Genomic DNA, 21,844 nt, shown 5'->3' on the forward strand with positions numbered 1-21,844 from the left:
AAATACTGAGGAATGAGACTTCTTAAATAAGACAGGACCCAGTTTTGACTTTTCTGGGCATATTCTGCTGGGCAGGAAAGAAATAAGAATATTAACTCTGATGGACACAGCCAGACGGCGCCGCGCTGAGGGCCAGACGGGGCCTTTGCCCAAATCAGGGAAGAGCCTATTGTTTCTTCCAGTTTGTGTATGGAAGGCAAAAACAGACAAACAAAAATTCTTTGAAAGCTCTTCAGGCTCTGCGACTTGGGACATGTTTGTAGGGCATGCGTGAGTCACAGTGGTCAGTGGCTCTGTGGCCACAGAAGGCGTTAAGAGGAAATGTTAGTGGCCTCCTCACCCTTTGTTCCTTAAAGGGTTTTTTCATTGACACCAACAGCCAGAGGGTTTGCTAGGTTTTAGTGTGGTTCTAGTGTGGACTGAGGCACTGTAAAATGGGAGGAAAGAAAGCTGCTTTTTGGGAAGAAACTTCTACCTATGTCAGCTATAGTATACCAGCTCACAGAGTGCTAAGAAAAAATAATTTTTTTAAAATAAAAAAAACTACATGTGCATGCTTATGAAAACCTGGTTTCACAATCAGAATAGTGAACCTGCTAATAAATTTATACCAGAAAAGCAAAGACCAAAAACCATGCATGCTTTGCTGCTAAAAATTAACTTCATAATTTACTTTTTGGCAATAGGGGATAATGAGAAAGAGCAGCAAAGACACCTTTAAAAGGCAGCAGGGAGTCAGACCTCCTCCTCCTTTCTTCACCCAGGTCTGAACTCGCGTGCACTGAGTCCAGACCACAAACTGCACGTGGGTGGGTCTGATACCCGGTGACCTGCAGGGACAGCAGCACCCCCAGCCTCTGCCCACCTGCTGACCACAGGACAAAGTGTCTGGTTGTAGAAGGAAAGTATGGCTCCTTTTCCCCTCAACCCGGCCAAATCTTCCAGTCATTTGCAAAATACTGACTGCACAGAGTAAAGAACACTTCGTTTACAGTGCAGTCGGTGCAAAAATGAATAGACTAATGAAGGTGTCGTGAATGTCTTTGACTCATATTTATGGCTTTTGTCTTCTTTGTTTCCTCTTGAACGTATTCCCAGGGCCTCCTTTGTCCGTCTTCTCTTCACTTTCATCAAAGGCAGCCTGTTCCTTCTGACCTTGAAATTTCCTGTGTAAACAACATCAGGCCTATTGGCACCTGAACCCACCTAAAGTTTAAGGGGTCCAGGGGTAAGGGGACTTTTGGAAAGCCCTGCTGTCCTATGGCCAACATCAGATAACTGGGGCGGGGCACAGTAGCTCATGCCTGTAATCGCTGCACTTTGGGAGGCTGAGGTTGGAGGATGACTTGAGCCTAGGAGTTCAAGACCAGCCTGGGAAGTGTAGTGAGACTCCGTGTCTATAAAAATTAAAATAAAATTAGCTGGGTGTGACACGCACCTGTGGTCCCAGCTACTCTGCAGGCTGAGGCCAGAGGACTGCTTGAGCCTAGGAGGTCTGGGCAGTGTTTGAGCCACTGCACTCCAGCCTGGGTGACAGAGCAAGATCCTGTCTCAGAAAAAAAGATAATCTGGAAGACGTTATTTGTTTTTGTTTTTTTTTTTTGTTTGTTTTGCTTTGTTTTTTTTTTTTTTTTTTTTTGAGACGGTGTCTCACTCTGTCGCCCAAACTGGAGTGCAGTGGCTGGATCTCAGCTCACTGCAAGCTTCGCCTCCCGAGATTACGCCATTCTCCTGCCTCAGGCTCCCGAGTAGCTGGGACTACAGGTACCCTCCACTATGCCCAGCTAGTTTTTTTGTATTTTTTAGTAGAGATGGGGTTTCACCGTGTTAGCCAGGATGGTCTCGATCTCCTGACCTCGTGATCCGCCCGTCTCGGCCTCCCAGAGTGCTGGGATTACAGGCTTGAGCCACTGCACCCGGCCTGTTTGTTTGTTTTTTAGACGGAGTTTCGCTCTTGTTGCCCAGGCTGGAGTGCAATGATGCAATTTCTGCTCACCACAGCCTCCGCCTCCCGGGTTCAAGCGATTCTCCTGCCTCAGCCTTCTGAGTGGCTGGGATTACAGGCATGTGCCGCCACACCCAGCTAATTTTATATTTTTGGGGTTTCTTCATGTTGGTCAGGCTGGTCTCGAACTGTCGACCTCAGGTAATCCACCTGCCTTGGCCTCCCAAAGTGCTGGGATTACAGGCATGAACTACCGCGTCCAGCCTTATTATTTGTTTTTTATGGATGATCCTTATTCCTTTACTTATTTCATTGAAGGTTACCTTTAAGATTATTGGAGCTTAAAAAAGAAATATACAGCTGATTGAGAAAAGATTATTGAAAATTTTACTATATATATGTGTTCATATGCTTAGAGAGATGTGTGAAAGCAGGTGACTTTTAAACTTCTTTATACTTTTATTTAACTGTGGTGGAATATACATAACATCAAATTTACCATTTTAACCACTTTTATGCGTATAGTCTAGCAGGATTAAGTCAATTCACCTTGTCGTGCAGCCATCACCCTGATCCATCTCTAGAACTTTCTCATTCCAAATGGAAACTCCATACCCCTCAAACAGTGACTCCCATTCTTCCTTCGTACTATTTTTTTTTTTTTTTTTTTTTGAGATGGAGTCTCTCTCTGTCACCCAGGCTGGAGTGCAGTGGCATGGTCTTGGCTCACTGCAGCCTCCGCCTCCTGGGTTCAAGCAATTCTCCTGCCTCAGCCTCCCAAGTAGGTGGGATTACAGGTGCCTGCCACCACGCCCAGCTAATTTTTATAATTTTAGTAGAGACAGTGGTTTCACCATGTTGGCCAGGTTGGTCTCGAACTCCTGACCTCAAGTGATCCACCTGCCTCAGCCTCCCAAAGTGTTGGGATTACAGGCGTGAGCCACTGCACCCGGCCCCTCATACTATTTTGAGTGTGATTCTTATAATAATATCTTATATTTTTAAAAAACAGGATACACCTTACCTTGGTCCTTAAAGAATATGTTTGCTTATTCTGCTGTGGTTCCAGGATTATTTTTTTCTATAAAGTTTTTCCCCCTTAAGAGCTTATCACAGTGTCTTTTAGGTGAGTCAGCCAAATAAGACATGATTAAAATGGCAGTTTTATGAGGTTTCCAGGTACTCCTTCATAAAGATTCTAAGAAAATCTATTAACAATGTATCTAAGAGTTGCTTTCAGGGATCTTAACTCAATTAGTGGAGGCTGCTGACCACAGGCCATGTCTAGAGTACAGACGATATTGTCACATTAGTCTGTTGTCTTCTCATTATTCAGTTCAGCAGCATTTTATTAGGTCTGCTGTTTGTTCTGCACTGTGCTAAGTACTGTGGGAAACAGAAAAGTTGAAGATATGGCTATTGCCTGAAACAGCAGCTCCTGGGAAAAAATGCAGTAGAAGGAGGAGATGGCTATAGAAAATATGGATATTTCTAATCTAAAATTAATATGCCACTTATGATAATACAGTATGAACATTAACCTGTTCAAATATGAGAACAAGAATGAATGCTGGAAATATATTAGAGTAATAACAATAATAATGTAACACCTAACAGTCAGTAAGCATCTGTCATGTGCCAAACACCACACTCGACACTTTACTCCCATTATCTCATTTAATCCCCACAAGAACAAGAACCTTACAATGACGGCTCTTGTCCCCAGTTGAGTTGGAAAAGCTGACACACTCAGAGATTAAGGGCATGGTGCCAGCAAGTGATGACGTGGGGCTCCCAACTCAGACCTGCCTGACTCCCGGTCCAAGGCTGGCGTTTGTCACTGCTGGGACAGCCATTGGTACACCGTGATGTCTAGTCTTGAAATAAAAGAGAGTTGATTTTGTTCCATTACATTTTATTTTTCACAGAAGCGAAAAGGAAAACGAAGCAATTCATTTTAAAAGTATCCAAGGCCAGGCGCGGTGGCTCACACCTGTAATCCCAGCACTTTGGGAGGCTGAGACGGGCGGATTACGAGGTCAGGAGATGGAGACCATCCTGGCTGACATAGTGAAACCCCGTCTCTACTAAAAATACCAAAAATTAGCCGGGCGAGGTGGTGGGCGCCTGTAGTCCCAGCTACTCCGGAGGCTGAGGCAGGAGAATGGCATAAACCCGGGAGGCGGAGCTTGCAATGAGCCGAGATCGCCCCGCTGCACTCCAGCCCGGGCGACAGAGCGAGACTCTGGCTCAAAAAAATAAAGGATCCAAAAGGAGGTTGTTGTTTCTATCACGCTATTGCTTGGGGTCTGCTACCAAGTCCCTTACTGGTAGCTTAGGCCTCACTGGTTGGGATTCTTTTTTAAAAAATTGTCTGACTGGGCCGGGTGTGGTGGCTTGCGCCAGTAATCCTAGCAGTTTGGGAGGCCAAGGCAGGCGGATCACAAGGTCAGGAATTCAAGACCAGCCTGGCCAATATGGTGAAACCCTGTCTCTACTAAAAATACAAAAAAGCCGAGTGTGGTGCTGGGCGCCTGTAATCCCAGCTGCTTGGCAGGCTGAGGCAGGAGGATTGCTTGAACCCGGGAGGCAGAGGTTGCAATGAGCTGAGGTCACGCCGCTACATTCCAGCCTGGGCGACAGAGTGAGACTCCATCTAAAAAAAAAAAAAAAAAAAAAAATTGTCTTCCTAAGTTGTCCCAAGATTCCGTCATGTACGACATCCCTGGGGACACCACCATGCAAAGCCAAGCGGTTGGCCGGCAGGTGGTTCCTGGCAGTCTTCATGTTGGGCTGAGGACTCATTCAAGAGGACATTCACCCATGCGTGAACAGCCTGCCTGTTCGTTTGGTGAAATATGGCAGATTTTTTATTTCTTAAAAGTGAAAAGGGAGATGCTATTAATCAAGGGATTTAAATTATTATTATTATTATTTTATTTATTTTTTTGAGACAGAGTCTTGCTCTGTTGCCCAAGCTGGAAGGCAGTGGCATGATCTTGGCTCACTGCAACCTCTGCCTCCCGGGTTTAAGCGATTCTCCTGCCTCAGCCTCCTGAGTAGCTGGGACTACAGGCACATGCCACCATGCCCAGCTAATTTTTGTATTTTTAGTAGAGATGGGGTTCTGCCATATTGGCCAGGATGGTCTCGATCTCGTGACCTCGTGATCCACCGGCTTCAGCCTCCCAAAGTGCTGGGATTACAGGCATGAACCACTGAGCCCAGTCGGGATTTACATTATTTATTTTATTATGTATTCATTTATTTATTTTGAGACAGGGTCTTGCTCTGTCATCCAAGCTGGAGTGCAGTGGCACGATCTCGGCTCATGCAGCCTCGACCTCCCCAGTTCAAGCAGTCCTCCTGCCTCAGCCTCCTGAGTAGCTAGGACTATAGGCATGCCATTATGCCTGGCTAATTTTTGTATTTTTTTTATAGAGATGGGGTTTCACCATGTTGCCCAGACTGGTCTCGAACTCCTGAGTTCAAGCGATCTGCCTGCCTCGGCCTCCCAAAGTGCTGGGATTACAGGCGTGAGCCACCTCGCCCGGCTTTGAGTTATTTATTTAAAAAAAATTATTGCCCACTCTTTAGCAATGGGGAGGGAAAAGTGTTTCTTCCTGGATCCTCAGGAGTGGCTGTCCCTTCTGGAAAGGTGCACTTTTCAGTTGAGAAGTGAAGTTCAGGGAACCTGGTGACAGTATATTAATAGTTTCTCAACTCAGCTCAGTTTGCCAACCCTGACATGTAGGACTCATTCATTCTTTCAATCACTGTCATTCATTTATTTATTCCTCAGTAAGTGCCTTCCTTGAGCATGGCACACCAAACTATATAGCAGGGCTCAAAGAGCCATCGTGCACAGTGCCTGCCTTCATGGGGCTGGCTGTCTAGTGAGGGAGGTGGGCGTGTGAACAGGCAAATCACACACCAGTGGCCACCACCAGGGCAGAGTGATGGACAAAGCACTGCCTGCCGATGGGCAAAAAGCACAGAAAACAAAACGACGAGCCTGGGCCTGGTGCTGTGGCTCACACTTGTAATTCCAGTGCTTTGGGAGGCTGAGTCTGGAGGGTTCTTTGAGGCCAGGAGTTTGAGACCAGCCTGGGCAGCAGAGTGAGACCCTATCTCTCTCTCTCTCTTTTTTTTTTTTTGAGACAGGGTCTCACTCTGTCGCGTAGGCTGGAGTGCAGTGGCGTGATCTCGGGTCACTGCAGCCTCTGCCTGCCGGGTTCATGCGATTCTCTTGCCTCAGCCTCCTGAGTAGCTGGGATTACAGGCACCATCACCATGCCTGACTAGTGTTTTTGTATTTTTAATAGAGACAGGATTTCACCATGTTGGCCAGGCTGGCCTTGAACTCCTGGCCTCAAGTGATCCGCCTGCCTCAACCTCCGAAAGTGCTAGGATTATAGACGTGAGCCACTATGCCTGACCTCAAGATCCTATCTGTATCAAAAAAAAAAAAAAAAAAAAAAAGAAAGAAAAGAAAAGAAAGAAAAAATTAGCCAGGTGTGGTTACTCACATCTATATCCCGACTACCTGGGAGCTGAAGTGCAGGCTACGTGGGAGGATCGCTTAAGCCCAAGAGTTAGAGGCTGCAGTGAGCCTTGACTGAGTCACTGTACTCCAGCCTGGGCAATGGAGTGAGACCTTGCCTCTTCAAACAAACAAACAAAACTCTGGCTTCAGGAGTCTAGAAATGAGGAGGTGACATCTGAGCTGTGTCTTAACGCAAACAAACAAAACTCTGGCTTGAGGAGACTAGCCGAGATCGCGCCACTGCACTCCAGCCTGGGTGACAGAACGAGACCCTGTCTCAAACAAACAAACAAACAAACAAACAAATAAATAAATAAATAAATAAATAAATAAATAAATAAAAGAGTAAGGACGTGAACCCAGTGGATATGCTGGGGCATCAGATACAGGCTGTTGGCCATTTAGTTAAAATAAGATGGATGACCATAATCTAAAAGATGTAAAAAAAGAAACTTTATTTTTTTGAATGAGTAAAACATACGTGGTACAAAACTCAAAAGGTATAAAGGCTCACAGAGTAAAAACTAATTTTTCTGTATAAATGTGTCCCACAACCACTCGGACGCCTCCCTCCTGAGCACACCGAATCCAGGGAGTCCTTGTGTGAACAGGCAGGTGGCGTCCTTACGTGCCCTTCATGCTTCTCTACACACCACACTTTTCTCATGAAGCAACAGGTGCCATACGCTCAGTTCCTAGTTGTATAAATACCCACCTCATCGATTTCAATGGCTGCGTAGTATTCTATTGCATGAATGTGCCATATTTTATTTAACCAGTTTCCTTCTGAAGAATATGGAGGCAGTTTTCCTTCTTTCAGAAACTCTGATTTATTTATTTATTATTATTATTATTATTTTTTTTTTTTCCTGACAAAAATGCTGTTGAGAATAGAAATTCGGGTTTAAATTGCAGTGGCTGTTCTGGTTTATATAGAACTAGATTCTAGCCTTTTCCTCATTTTCTTTTGCCTGGTAGATTTTTGCTTATCCTTTTCTTTGCAGCATGTTTCAAACATTTTATTTTGGGTGTGTCTCTCGGATACCCAATCAATGATTGTGACATTTTCAGCAACTGCTATAATTTCCACTTTAGATACAGAGACACCTGTCACTTAGCACCTTCAATGAAGAGCTTCTGAGCGAATTTCTCCAATGGGAAGGCACCTCGGGGGTGACACATGGATAACGTGGAATCATGCATTTGGGCAGCTTACCAGTTAAGAGCAACATTAGGTTTGGCCCACTTTGACTTGCAGGCCACTAAAGCCTCAAACAATATGACACCTGGCCTTTTACCAAAACCGGACAGCGGAGGTGTTGATAGGAATGGTGTTAAGCCAGGTTCATCTGCATTTGTCAAGCATAGACTTCTATTTTTAAAATATTTAAGGCAAACATAGTTCAAAATTAATTTGGTCAACTACATTTTTCTTTAGTTTCTTTAGTTTTGAAACTTTTGTATATTTTTATTAATTATGAAACTCATACAAATGTTATATAGGCAGAATTTTCAGGAAGTTTTATGCCCCTTTTTATAAACCTGTGACAAAGAAATAAGTGATATAACAGGGAAATACTGAGGTGTATTTGCACAGTCTTTGTATTTTACAAAATTATCATCTGACCATAGATGTAATCGTTGCTGTTCCAAGTGACAGAAAGCTCAACCCATAAAAGGAATTAAGTGGCTTATATGTAACAGAAGAGTCTAAAAGCAGACATAGATTCAGATGCAGCTTGATCCAGGGCTCAGATGCCATCATCAGAAGCCAATTCTTGGATCTGTTTCTTTGGGTTGGCTTCATTTTCAGGCAGCCCCTTTCCTCATATCCTCAGGATGGCAGAGGCAGCCCATGGCCTTTCCCTTGCAGAGACAGGTTACCAGGAAAGAATACTTCTAACCCTAGACATGAAACGACAGTCTTGCACTTCATTCTGACTTGATCAGCCAAGTTCCTGTTGGAACCGTCACTGCCTGGCTTAGGCCTGAGACAGTGCTGTCCCTCTACTACCAAAGGCAGGGCTGGCCTTCCCTAAAGTGTGTGTTCTGGGTGGGGGAGAGGAATGGATCTGAACCAAAACGAGGTCTGTCCAGCATCAGCAAATATCCCCCGCAGTCCCCATGCCTCTAACAGGAGGCAAACCATCAACCCCTCCCTCCGGCTCCCCTACTGAAGATACCCCCAGGAGCCTCACAGGTCTTAGGCTTCTCCTAGCTACTTCTTCATCTACTTTTTTGCTTCCTTAATTATTTTTTATTTTTATTTTTATTTTTTTTGAGACGGAGTCTCGCTCTGTCGCCCAGGCTGGAGTGCAGTGGCGCAGTCTCGGCTCACTGCAACCTCCACCTCCCAGGTTCAAGTGATTCTCCTGTCTCAGCCTCCTGAGCAGCCGGGATGACAGGCACACACCACCACACCTGGCTAATTTATGTATTTTTAGTAGAGACGGGGTTTCACCATGTTGGTCAGGCTGGTCTCGAACTCCTGATCTCAAGTGATCCACCTGCCTCAGCCTCCCAAAGTGCTGGGATTATAGGCATGAGCCACCATGCCCGGTTGCTTCCTTAACTCTTGATCTCCTCTCTGTATCTTGCTTTGTCTAGCTGTTCTCTTCTCTCCATATTCATCCAAATATAGGACATGACCCTTCTCTAATTTGCTTAGAAGTACCCGGATGCATGGCATTGTATGTGGTACACCTTGAACGAAGGGTGAAGAAACGAGGGGGAGTGACTTAGTAGCATGTGACAGCACACAATTTAAATTTTAGTATTAGCTCGTTTACTAAAAACAGCTTATATAATAGTCACTCACATACCTCAACACTCACCATCTCCTCCCCACTTTTTTTCTGGAGACAGAGTTTCACTGTTGCCCCGGCTGGAGTGCAGGTGGCGTGATCACGGCTCACTGTAGCATCGACCTCCTGGACTCAAGGCGTCCTCCTGCCTCAGCCTCCTGAGTAGCTGGGACCACAGGTGCATGCCACCATGCCCAGCTAATTTGTTTTGTTTTTTGTAGAGACAGGATCTGGCTGTGTTGCTCAGGCTGGCCTAAACTCCTGGGTTCAAGCGATCCTCCCACCTCACCCTCCCAAAGTGTTGGGATTACAGGTGTGAGCCACCGTGCCCAGCCAACATTCACCCCTTTCAAGTGTGCAATTCAGTGGATTCTAGTATCGTCACAGTGCTGTGCAACTATCACTCCTGTCTACTTACAAAGCATTTCCATCATCTTAAAAAGAATCCCCATGTCCAATAGCAGTTCCTCTTCCCCCGCCCTCATCCTCCGGCAACCACTAATCCTCCTGTGTGTCTGTGGATTTGCCTCTTCAGGGCATTTCATATAAACACCATCATACAATATGTGGCCTTTCGTGTCTGGTTTCTTTCATTTAGTGTAAGGCTTTTGAGGTTCATCCATGTAGTAATATATAGCCTTAGTTCATTCCTTTTTGTTAAGCTCACAAAAGCACTTTTTATTTGAGGCAAGGAGACTGGCTGCAGGGATTACGTCCAGCAGTCAAAACGCAGCCCCAGGTGGCACTACTTGGGCCGTAGATTTTGCTTCATTTTGACTGGAAAAGGGTGTTCAGGATGTACTTCTCCCAGCTGGACGAGAAAAAGGGCAGAGAAAACTGGAAGAGACGTCTCATCTACACAAACTGCTCTTTGGACTCAGCATCAACCTGACCACACCCTTGCTGGTCAGTCGGCAGGTTGCTGACCCACTGTTAAGGGACACAGGCCATACTACACTTGCTAGAAAAACTGAGGCAGGAAAAAGAGGTGCAAGGCACTTGGGGAAGAGCAGGTACCTACAGCTTTAAAGCTCAGTGTTGAAGGGGTAATCCTTGCAGGAGGCACAGCTCACCAAGACGCAGACCCTCCCGTCCCCGCTGCAGCTGACTACAGTGGTCACATCAGGCTGCTCAGTGGAAAGTCAAAGACCTCCAAGTTTTCAGCAGTGCGTTCCAGTGTCACCACGAAATGATAGGAATTACCACCAAGTTCCTTTGCATGGGAAACCAGATCAGAACCTGGGCTGCGTTTTTATTTGTTTATTTTTATTTTTTACTGTGCTTGGTTGTGATTGCTTTGGTGCAGGGATCCTCCAGGCCTGTCACGAGAGCTGAGGGGACTATAGGCAGTCACCACCTTGCCTTTGGATTGGCAGCCCTGGATTAACTTCTGCTGAGGTGGGTGCAGGCGGCACTCACTCTGGTTAACCACTGTTTTTAAGCCAGATTTCTTTTTTTCTGTCTGTCTTATACATATATTTTTAGAGACAGGGTCTGACTCTATCACTCAGTCTGGAGTGTAGTGGCATGATCATAGCTCACTGCAGCCTCGAGTTCCTGGGCTCCAGTGATCCTCCCTCCTTGGCCTCCCAAAGTGCTGGGATTACAGGCTGAGACACCACACCTGGTGTTAAGCCAGGTTTCTTTACCAGCTCCTGGAGATGGCTGCAGTTGGAGATACCAAAAGCTTTCATAGCCCTTCATCTAGCAGCTCCTCCATGTGGCCACCCACGTGTCCATGAAGTTGGTGTCACTAGGTACCACGTTGTCTGTCCCATCCAACAGGAAAAATAGCCTGTTGGCCAGTGAATAAGGGAGAGCTCCAGGTGGTCCCCTGAGGGTCTTCTGGCAGGCTCCTTTACCAGGCTGTTCTCATGGTATGAGCACCGCAGCTTGCTGACAGTGGCAACGTTCTCAAGCTTCACAGACTCCGTCACGTGGCCTGGAGGGGACTTCTAGGTGTCCAGCCCCAGGACAGGCATTTTGGCACCATGATTGAGCACAATATGGTGAAACCATCCTCACAGGGTTAAGAAGAATTCTGGACAGAATTATAGTTGTAATTAAGCATCAGTCAGCCTGCACGTTGTCCCACTTCCTTGTAACTGACAGTGAAGTAGCACTAGATACCATTTGCACCCCCGTTGTTCCTCTAGATAGGATCTCTGACCTGAGAATCATAAGGCTTTTGTTTAAAATAGGTGGGATCTCTGACCTGAGAATCATAAGGCTTTTGTTTAAAATAGGTGGGATCTCTGACCTGAGAATCATAAGGCTTTTGTTTAAGAATTGCTTAAGATGTTTTTCAGATCCTGAATTCCAGCAAAACAGCTGACACCAACCAGTTTGAAGACCCCCCAGAGGAATGTGATCTGCATGAAAACACAGCTTCATCTCCCTCTCCCATGACTCCACCCGCACACTTTGACCAGTCGACCATCTCCACACTCCAGTCTCCACTCCCCAACCCTTAAAAACCCCAGACTCCTCAAGGAGATGCTTTTGAGGTTTCCTCCCATGTCCTCCTTCAGTAACCCTCTGATGAAACCTCTTTCTCTGCTACAACCCTGTGCCTTGGCGTATTCACTTGCCGGTCCCATCCAGCAACAGACCCATCGTGGCTACCGTGGCTGGCCAAGCCTGCTGTGCTTCACAGACCCCACTCAGGATCACACCATTTCGTTCCATGGTTTGGAGATGCCATGTTTGCTTATCCCTTCATCAGCTGATGAGCATTTGTGCTGTTTTCACTTTTTGGCTAATACGAAAATGTTGCTATGAGCATCCGTGATATTTGCTCATTTAAAAAGGTGTTTTTCACCATAGCTGCTGTGGGAAATTTCTCCCTGGCTCTGTCCTTTCTTTGTAGCCCAGCCTTCCCTCAGGTTTTGACTCTCCCTCTCTGGCTCGAGGTCAGCTCCTTGCCTCACCTCTCAGAGCAGTTCCACTCTCCCACCTTCTGCGGCATTTCCAAAGCCTCTGCTTAGCAAGGGACCACCCATCCTGCGCCTCTCCCCTCAGGGCTGCGAGCACCTGCACACACTTGGTGGTTATCATATGCTTCAGCTCAATCAAATGCTCTCAGTTTTACATCACCAAGCTTTGTAAGCCAAAGGGAAGGCAAGGATTTGATCTTCACATCACATGAATCATGACACCTACCTTAGAAGGCAGAAGCAACTATAGTTGGAATGCAATATTTTTTTCAACATGTGGAACGATATCAAGGCTCTTTCCTCTGTGTATGTCCTGCCCTGTTAATGGCTGGGGCTGAGGGTTTTCCCAGAAAGCCAGATTGTCTTCACAAGTTCAGCAGGACCCTGGGGCTTCCACAGATAGTAGGACTGTTACCAGAAAGAAGTCTCGATCCAGACGCCAAGAGAGGGTTCTTGGATCTCGCCCAAGAAAGAATTCCGGGGGAGTCCGTAGAGTGAAGCGAAAGCAAGTTTGTTAAGAAAACAAAGGAATAAAGAATGGCTACTCCATAGGCAGAGCAACTCGCAGGGCTGGTTGCCCATTTTTATGATTATTTCTTGATTATACGCTAAACAAGGGGTGGATTATTCATGAGGGAAAGGGGTGAGCAGTTCCTGGAACTGAGGGTTCATCCCTCTTTTACATGATATAGGATAACTTCTTGACATTGCCGTGGCATTTGTAAACGGTCATGGCGCTGGTGGGAGTGTCTGTGAGCATGCTGATGCATTATAATTAGCATCTAACGAGCAGTGAGGACGACCAGAGGTTACTCCCATCACCATTTTGGGTTTGGTGGGTTTTGTCCGGCTTCTTTACTGCAACCTGTTTTATCAGTAAAGTCTTTATGACCTGTGTCTCGTGGTGACCCCCTACCTCATCCTGTGACTTAAGATGCCTGACAGGCTGGGGATGCAGCCCAGCGGACCTCAGCCTTATTTTACCAGCCCCTGCTCCCTCTGATTCAAATGCCTCTGACAGGACCATGCAGACTTGAGAAACAGGCCCCCAGCCAACCAGACTCTGGCTCTAGGACACACTTAATACTGTGAAAAGAACGTTATGGGGGCACAGTTACAAATACCGGGGTGCAAACCTTCAGATTAGAAGACACTTGTCAGACTCAGAGGCTCATCCAGCTCCATGGAGATCATTACCACCACGAGCTCTTCAGACAGTGATGGAGCTTTTCTAAGGGATGTTTTTATTTTCTGGATTGCAGTTTTGTTTAGGAAGACATGAAAGTCAGGATCAACTACTTCGAGGATTGTACAACTTTGTAAATTGCACAAATATGACGGCATATTTATATCTGCATTTGTGCAAACAAACTTGTCAAGAAGCCTATTTCTGGAAAGGGCCAGTGGTTCTGGGGGAAAAAAAAAAAAGATAAATACGAGACCCTTCAGTAGAAAGGAAGTTACTTTGGGAAGATTTGGTTTTTTAAAGAAGCAGTGTTCACCCATGTTTTTAAAAAGGAACATGGATTTCAACAATCATATAACGAGCAAAGCATCTGTTTCATTTATGAAATTACACCTACTAAAGAACAGAGTCAGTGAGGGTTAAGGTAGGATGACAGTGACAGGGAAAGAAAATGGAAGGAAGGCATGGTGGCTCACACCTGTAAGCCCAGCACTTTGGGAGGGCAAGGCGGGTGGATCACCTGAGGTCAGGAGTTCAAGACCAGCCTGGCCAACATGTTGAAACCACATCTCTACTAAAAATACAGTATTTAGCCTGGCATGGTGGCAGGTGCCTGTAATCCCAGCTACTCGGAAGGCTGAGGCAGGAGAATCCCTTGAACCCAGGAGGCAGAAGTTGCAGTGAGCCAAGATCGCGCCACTGCACTCCAGCCTGGGCAACAAGAGCACATCTCTGTCTCAAAAAGAAAAAAAGAAAAGAAAATGGAGAGGAAAACAAAGACTGAGGCACACCCAGGTCTTTGGAAAGTGACGCTGTGACCCCTGTGCAAGCGAGAGCCCTGTGTGTCTCCCACAGTGCCCGCCACGTACTAGCTGCTCAATAAATGGCTGTGAAATAAATGCTGATCACAAAGGACAGATGGGAAAGATTAAGAGAGAGAAGGAAGTGTGGAGGAGTACAAGGAGAAATAATAACAGGCTGGGCATGGTGGCTCATGCCTGTAATCCCAGCACTTTGGGAGGCTGAGGTGAAAAGATCATTGAGGCCAGGAGTTTGAGACCGCCTGGGTAACAAAGCAAGACGTTGTCTCTACCAAAAATTAGCCAGGGTAGTGACACGCCTGTAGCCTATAGTCTGTACTTGGGAGGATGAGGTGGGAGGATCACTTGAGCCCAGGAGTTCGAGGCTGCAGTGAGCTATGATCGCACCGCTGCACTCCAGCTTTGGGCTACAGAGCAAAACCACATCTTGAAAATAAAATAAAAATAAAAAGAGAAATAATAACAACCAGTTCCACTAATGTAAGGCTTTTCCACTTACAAAACCCTTGCCATGACTTGATTCTTACAGTCAATCTACAGAGTAAGAAAGAGCATTTGTACAGAGAAAGCATAACGTTTATGGTGGAGCAGTGAAGTCAGTCACCAGAGGCCACACTCCTGGGAGGTGGCAGGACCAGTTCTAGACGAGGACTTCCATCTGCCAGCCCCATCCTGACTGCAGACACCTCGCTGCTTCTGTCTTCTGAAGGCACAGCCTCAAAATTGGGCCAGTGTTGAGGGGCCTGGGGTCAGGGCTGGAGACGGGGCCGTGGGAGGCGTCAGCACAGGGAGGATGTTCGGAACCATGAGACTGCTGAGGCCACTACAGAGTGGCAGGGAGCACAGATGGAGAAGAGAGGCCGGAGGACCGAGCCTGGGGTGCCCATCCTTCGGAGGGCGTAGAGAAGGGACAGATCTGGACCCGTGAAGGTGACTCGGTGGAAGGAACCAGAGGGAGGGAGTGGGGAGCCCTGGGAGCCACGTGGAGAGTGCATCAGGGAGGGAAGGGGGTCACCCTGTCAGAATATAACAGTGCCTGATACCTAGTGAGAGCCCCAGAAATAAGAGCTCGTTCCTATTTTCATTCATGTCTTGTTGGGAGGAGGAGCGAGCCTCGAGTGTGGTAAGAGCTGAATTGTCATGCACCACAGCACGGAGTAAAGAGCTGATGTCCCAGATGGAGAAATCAGGAAACAGCAGAGCCAGCACATTGAGAAAAGCCGAGGTGAATACCTCAAAAACCTCAAACTGGTCATCTCAGAGTGGAGGAGGACACGTGTGGAGGGAAGGGGCAGCCAGGACAGGGGATTTTTAAAAATAAGCCTTGTGATATTATTTGCACATGTAGTTCTTTGATAAAGAATTTTTTAATTTTTAAATTTTTGTAGAGATGGGCCCTCAGTCTGTCACCCAGGCTGAAGTGTAGTGGCATGATCATAGCTCATTGCAGCCTCGACCTCCTGGGCTCAAGTGATTCTCCCGCCTCGGCCTCCCAAAGTGCTGGGATTACAGGCATGAGACATGCACCCAGCCTGATTTAAAAAAAAAAAAAAAAAAAGCTTCAAAGGACACAAAAAGAGAGCTTTTGCACATGCAGCTGTCTAAGGTGATTGATGAATGGCAGAGCCCACCAGGCTGCAGGGCCGGCGTGGACGTTCTCCCGCAGGGCCGGGGTGGACGTTCTCCCGCAGGGCCGGGGTGGACGTTCTCCTGCAGGGCTTGCGTGCTCATTCTCCAGGACCCCTCGTTCACACTTACTGTCATGGACATCTTCCCTGCACTGCTAGGACAACTCGTTCTTTATTCACTAAGCTCTTTCCTGGCTCAGTGAGAGAACACTCAGAGGCCCCGGCAGCGGAGGACTAACAGGCTCCAGTGGAGAAGGGACCGGGAAGGAAGTAATTGGAAATCTCTTCTTCCTCCGGGTTCTATCTCCTCTGCTCGCTCCCTGCTGTGGAGGGTGGGTAGAAAGGGGGTGACACACTCCCACCCTGTCCTTGTCACACTGTGATCTCCCCCAGTGCATCAGAGCCCACACCTTCCAGGCTCCGGAAAGACGATGTGCCTTTTCTACTTTGGAAAATCACAATTCTCAGGAGACCAACAGAAATGCATGTAGAAAATGATGGAAATTACTGGATATCAGAGGACACGATGACCTGAACGAGCAGGAAGATGGTAGGGGCAGGGGGTGGGGTGGAAGCTGGCTAGGACTCCGTAGTGACAAATGCATAACTATTTGCTTATTTTCAGTGCCTTTTGCTTCAAATGAGATGTTTCTGCTGTCCCGCGGTGAAGTGTGAGGCATAAATCCTGCTTCATTATGGGGGACTTCTAGGGGGGTGGCACAGAGCCCAGGAGTCCCCCTGGCATGATGAGGGAAAGTTGGGAAAGAGAAGTGAAAGAAAATGGAAGGGGGCCAAACACAGGAGGTGTGGGGAGGAAAGCCAAGGAAGATGAGGGAGAGGGAATGATAAAAAGGAGGGAGAGGCCGGGCGCGGGGCTCACACCTGTAACCCCGGCACTTCGGGAGGCTGATGCAGGAGGATCGCTTGAGCCTAGGAGTTTGAGACCAGCATGGGCAACATGGTAAAAACCCATCTTTACCAAAAAAAAAAAAAAAAAAAAAAAAAAAATACAAAAAGTAGCTGGGCAGGGTGGCATGTACCTGTAGTTCAAATTACTTGGGAGGCCGAGGTGGGAGGGTCGCTTACGCCCAGGAGGTCAAGTCTGTAGTGAGCCATGATCATGCCACTGCACCTCTAGGCTGAGCAACAGAGTGAAACCCTGCCTCAAAAAAACAGTAACAACAAAAAAAGGGAATGAGAGGTAGGGTCTAATAGGTAGGAGGTAGGAGGCTGGCCCAGGAAACGAGTCGGGGTGTTATTTTGTGCACTGATGCAATGAGTTAACACATTAGTTTCCTAAGGCTGCCAGGATGAGTTGCCACAAACTTGGTGACTCAAAACAGAAAATCCAAAATCAGGTGGCAGCAGGGCCATGCTCTCCCACCTAGGTCCTAGGAGAGGATCCCCCTCGCCCTTGCCTCTCCAGCTACTGCTGGCCCCATGCATTCTTTGTCCTACAGCTGCGTCACTCCCGTCCCTGCCTCTCTGCCTTCACAGGACCTTTTCTCCTGCGTTCTCCACGGTGTCTGTGTGTCTCCAGTCTCCCTCTTCTTTCTCTTATAAGGACACTAGTCACTGGATTTAGGGCCCACCCTGAGTCCAGGATGATCTTATCTCAAGATCCTTAACTTAATTTCATCTACAAAACCCTATTTCCAAATAAGATCACATTCACGTGTACAGGGGGCCATGGACTGACTGTGTCCCCCCAGAGCACCTCTGTTGACATCGTAATTCCAGTGTGGCAGTATTTGGAGGCGGGGCCTGTGGGAGGTGATCAGGCTGTAAGAGTGGAGCCTTCATGAATGGGATTAGCGCCTTTATGAGAAGAGGCTGGAGACCCACCATGTGAGGATGTCGGGGGAAGGTAGTGCTCTCGAGCCCAGAAGCAGGTCTTCTCCAGAACTGACCATGCTAGCACCTTGATCTTGTATTTGCAGCCTCCAGATGGTGAGAGACGAATGTTTGCTGTTGAAGCCACCCAGTCTTGGCATTTCTTAGCCCTAAGTGATAACTGATTTGGGTGCCCCTATTCAACCCTTGTTTTGACTTACATGACATTCTCTACAGGGACAATTTCGTAGGACTATTGGACAAAATGCTTGCTTTTCTGGCGTTATGTTTTGCAAAAAAAAAAAAAAAAAAAAAAAAAAAAGAAAGATGAATGGGTCAATGAGAACATCTGAAAAGTCTGGAGTATCCCTGAGGAAACAGGGCGATTGAGAATCCGAAAGTGAATGGAAACCTACGATAGAAGTGAGATACGCTTTTCCGTCATCCCCTCATCGGACTGTGTGTGATGGCACAATGCTAATAGCCGGCAAGCAGCGAGGAAACGAACATGATCCTGACAGCCTCAGGAGTGCCCACGCTGAATGATTTGTAAGTTGAATATCTGACTAAAATAAATAATTGTCTCATTTCTTTGTTGATTTAACCAACTCTGAAGCCTGAAAGACACATGACAGGCCCTGTGAGGGGAACCAATAGGAATGTGGCTGAATGGCATCCTTGGAGAGTTCATGGTCTGATAGGAGAGAAGGATTTTATAGGAAATCACGGCCACAAGAAAGCAGCACACACGAGATGCCTGTAGGGGTCTGGGGAAGAAGGTAGTGCACCCAGTTGGAGATATCAGAGAGGGCTTCCTGGAGGAGGTAGCACGGGAGCTGGGCATGGTAGGAGGAAGGATCTGAATGAATATGTGGTGCCAGGAGGAAGGCCATTCTAGGCAAAGGCAAAACAGAGGTGGGAGGGGGAGCTCGTCAGGGAGTAGTTAATAGTTCAGTTTGGCTGCACCTTAAGAGTCTGTGGACGAGAGGAGTGGAGATGAAGCACAGTGGGGTTATGCTGGGGCTGGCTCCAGGAGGGCCTTGAAGGCCTTGCAGAGTTGATGCTGCAGACCCAGCATTCCGAGGTTGGGAGAGAAGGTCCAGCTCACAGAGAAGCTGCAGGGGCTGGAGACAGTGGGAGAGAGCTCCTCCAAAACGCCTGATGTGCCCTGGGGCATCCCTCCTACCCTAGAACTGATGCCTTAGACAATGAGGACCGCTAAGGCTCTGAGCAGGGAGTAGCACTGCGAAGCTGCGCTCCAGGAAAGATTCATCTGCAGCTTCTGTTAAGACTTAACAGGAGGCCGGGCGCGGTGGCTCATGCCTGGAATCCCAGCACTTTGGGAAGCCAAGGCGGGCAGGTCACCTGAGATCAGGAGTTCGAGACCAGCCTGACCAACGTGGCCATACCCTGTCTCTACCGAGAATACAAAAATTAGCCGGGTGCGGTGGTATGCACCTGTCATCTCAGCTACTCGGGAGGCTGAGGCAGAAGAATCGCTTGAACCCGGGAGGCGGAGCCTGCAGTGAGCTGGGATCACCCCACTGCACTCTCCAGCCTCGGTGACAGACCGAGACTCCATCTCAAAAACAAACAAGCCACATAATGGGGATGTGACAAATTTCATGGGTCTCCTCTGCCACCTCCCCAGTGACGTGGAACTGAGGGCCGACCAAAGGGGATGGCTGTGGGAAGAGGAAAGAAGCAAGTCGTGGGCTCCACGCTTGCTTGTGAAGCAGGGACTGAGCTGTCTGGTGCCGGTGGGGCTGGGCGCAGGGAAAAGCTTTTCTGGCTGGATGTTCACTCCTTGTTTGGGTGAAGATAATGTGTGTGCAACTGTCTCAGCTTCCCATCTCACAGGAGTTCCTAGTGCACTGCTGATCCCGAGGCTGTGCAGATCTGTGCTTGAGACACTCATCTGTTTTCTGACACTCCTCCCTCATCTGTTCTCTGTTTTACTTACCCTGGCAGAGGGGAGGATGACTATCCATGGCCCCTCATGTCCTTCATGTGGAGGACGGAAAGATGAAAACGTCTCCGCATCCCTTGTTGACATGTGAGCTGCAGTAAGGCCTAGAGAATCCTCTGCCCACCGAGAGCTGGGGCAGCGTGTGGTAGAGACAGAAGAGATGGAAGAGATGGGGGAACACCCCATGGACTCGTGCATCAGCTCAACTTCTACCAAGCATTCCAGTCCCCTGCTCAGGCCCCAAGTCTCAGAATCATCCTTGCCTCCCTTATTTCTCCCTCTCCCTCCTCATCCAATCTGCCAAATCCTGTCTTCACAATACAACCAGTCAACATACTGAGGACATTATGCTAAGGGAATAAGGCAGTCCCCAAAGGACTGACACTGTATAATTCCACTTCTCTGAAGTACCTGGGAGATTCAGATTCCTAGAGACAGAGAGTAGAATGTGGATGCCAGGGGCCCTGGGGAGGAGAAAATGGGGGGTTACTGCTTAATGGGTACAAAGTTTCAGTTCTGCAAGATGAAATGAGCCCTGGAGATGGATGGGGGTGATGGGTGAGCAACAATGTGAATGCGTGTAATACCACTCAGTGTACACTCAAAAATGCTGAAGATGCTAAATTTTATGTTAATGCATTTTTTATAATAAATCACACACTAAAGACCACCGACATCAAGTTATGATCTCTCATTGGACAAAGAGTGACACAGGGGAAGCATGAATGAAGTCCCCCACTACCACAAACTATGCGGTTGAGTTTCCTGCATTTGGAGAAATTGCAGGGGTCAGCATACCTGGAGTGCAGTAGGTGAGCCTCACTCTGGGAAAACCATCTTCATGATCATGGTATCTCCCCTGCCAGGTAAGTATATTGTATGTACTTTATCACAATTTAAAAAAGACACCCACATATACAGTTATCTATATCCATTTCTATCTCATCGATATCTATCATCAGTATCTATATCATCTGTATCTACATCTATATCTATATCATCTATCTCTAGCGCTCCTCCTCCATGGCTACTGGTGGGGTCTAGGCTGCCCTTATCTGTCATCCAGATGATTGCAGTGACATCCTTCCTGGTTTTTGCCTCTGTAACTATGTTCCCAACATGTAGTCATAGTGATCAGAATAAAACATAAATCAGATGTGTCACTGTTCTGCTCAGAAGCCTCCATCTGGCCTCTTTCTTGGAGTAAAAGCCAAAGCACTTACCATGACTCCTTGGGGCTGTCCAGGCCGGCTGTCGATATCCCTCTGGCATCACCTCTTACTGCTCTCCTCTGACTCTGCAGCCGCAGCGGCCTGTTGACTTTGCTGTTCCTCATGTAGACCACGCTGAGCGCACTCCTGCCTCGGGGCCTTTGTTCCCGGCATCCCCTCAGCTCTAAATGCTGTTCCACACAGCCTCCTGCCCAGGGCTCTCACTTCCGGCAGGTCCCAGCTCAGATCTTCTCTTAGCATGAAACTTCCCCAAATACCCTAGGAAATGAGGATGCCCCTTGCCCCACCCCACACTGTCTGTCCTACCTGCCCTGCCCTTATCAATTCCTATCTATTTCTGCTGGAATGTAAGTTCCAGGAGGGCAGGTCTCTTTCCGTTTGGTCAGCTGCTGTATTTCTGACACCCAGAGCAGGGCCTTGCTCCTAGGCACCCCATAGAGAGTTGTTGAATGAGTATATTGAGACTTCCGTTCCTTCAGGCAATAAATCAATCAGAAAGACAGAGGCCACTCTAGGTATTTCAAGCGAGAAGAGATTTTTCTGTTTTTCTTGTGAATTTTTGTGGGTGCGTCACATGGGTGTGTATTTGTGGAGTCCAGGAGATGTTTGGTTCGGGCATGCCGTGTGAAAGGAGCACATCATGGAGAATGGGGTGTCCATCCACTTAGGCATTTGTCCTTTGAGTTACAAACAACCCAGTTACACTCTTTATTTTAAAATGTACAGTTAAGTTATTATTGACTATAGTCACCCTGTTGTGCTATCAAATAGTAGGACTTCTTCATTCTTTTTTTTTTTTTTTTTTAATTTTTTTTTACCCATTACCATCTCCACCCCCCTACTCCCCTTCCCAGCCTCTGGTAACCAGCCTCCTACTCTCTATGTCCATGAGTTCTATAATTTTAATTTTGAGAATATGTGATGTTTGTCTTTCTGTGCCTGGC

General features: G+C 47.4%; 1 protein-coding gene and 1 non-coding gene across 2 annotated transcripts in view; one reads left to right on the forward strand and one right to left on the reverse strand.

Annotated features, from left to right (window-relative positions):
• EFCAB2 (EF-hand calcium binding domain 2) overlaps positions 1 to 12,118 on the forward strand; it is a 162,951-nt gene extending 150,833 nt beyond the window's left edge. Inside the window, exon 8 of the mRNA XM_030936135.1 lies at positions 11,605 to 12,118. Within this exon, the coding sequence (XP_030791995.1) occupies positions 11,605 to 11,630 (26 nt within the window). The 3' untranslated portion in view covers positions 11,631 to 12,118. The remainder of the gene's footprint in view (positions 1 to 11,604) is intronic.
• Positions 12,119 to 20,378: 8,260 nt separating this feature from the next.
• Positions 20,379 to 20,542, reverse strand: LOC115899298. The gene has a single exon (XR_004059049.1). It is a non-coding gene; the product is annotated as a U1 spliceosomal RNA (small nuclear RNA).
• Positions 20,543 to 21,844: the final 1,302 nt, after the last annotated feature.

The sequence above is a fragment of the Rhinopithecus roxellana genome, chromosome 8, assembly GCF_007565055.1.
Source record: "Rhinopithecus roxellana isolate Shanxi Qingling chromosome 8, ASM756505v1, whole genome shotgun sequence".
Taxonomy (NCBI): domain Eukaryota; kingdom Metazoa; phylum Chordata; class Mammalia; order Primates; family Cercopithecidae; genus Rhinopithecus; species Rhinopithecus roxellana.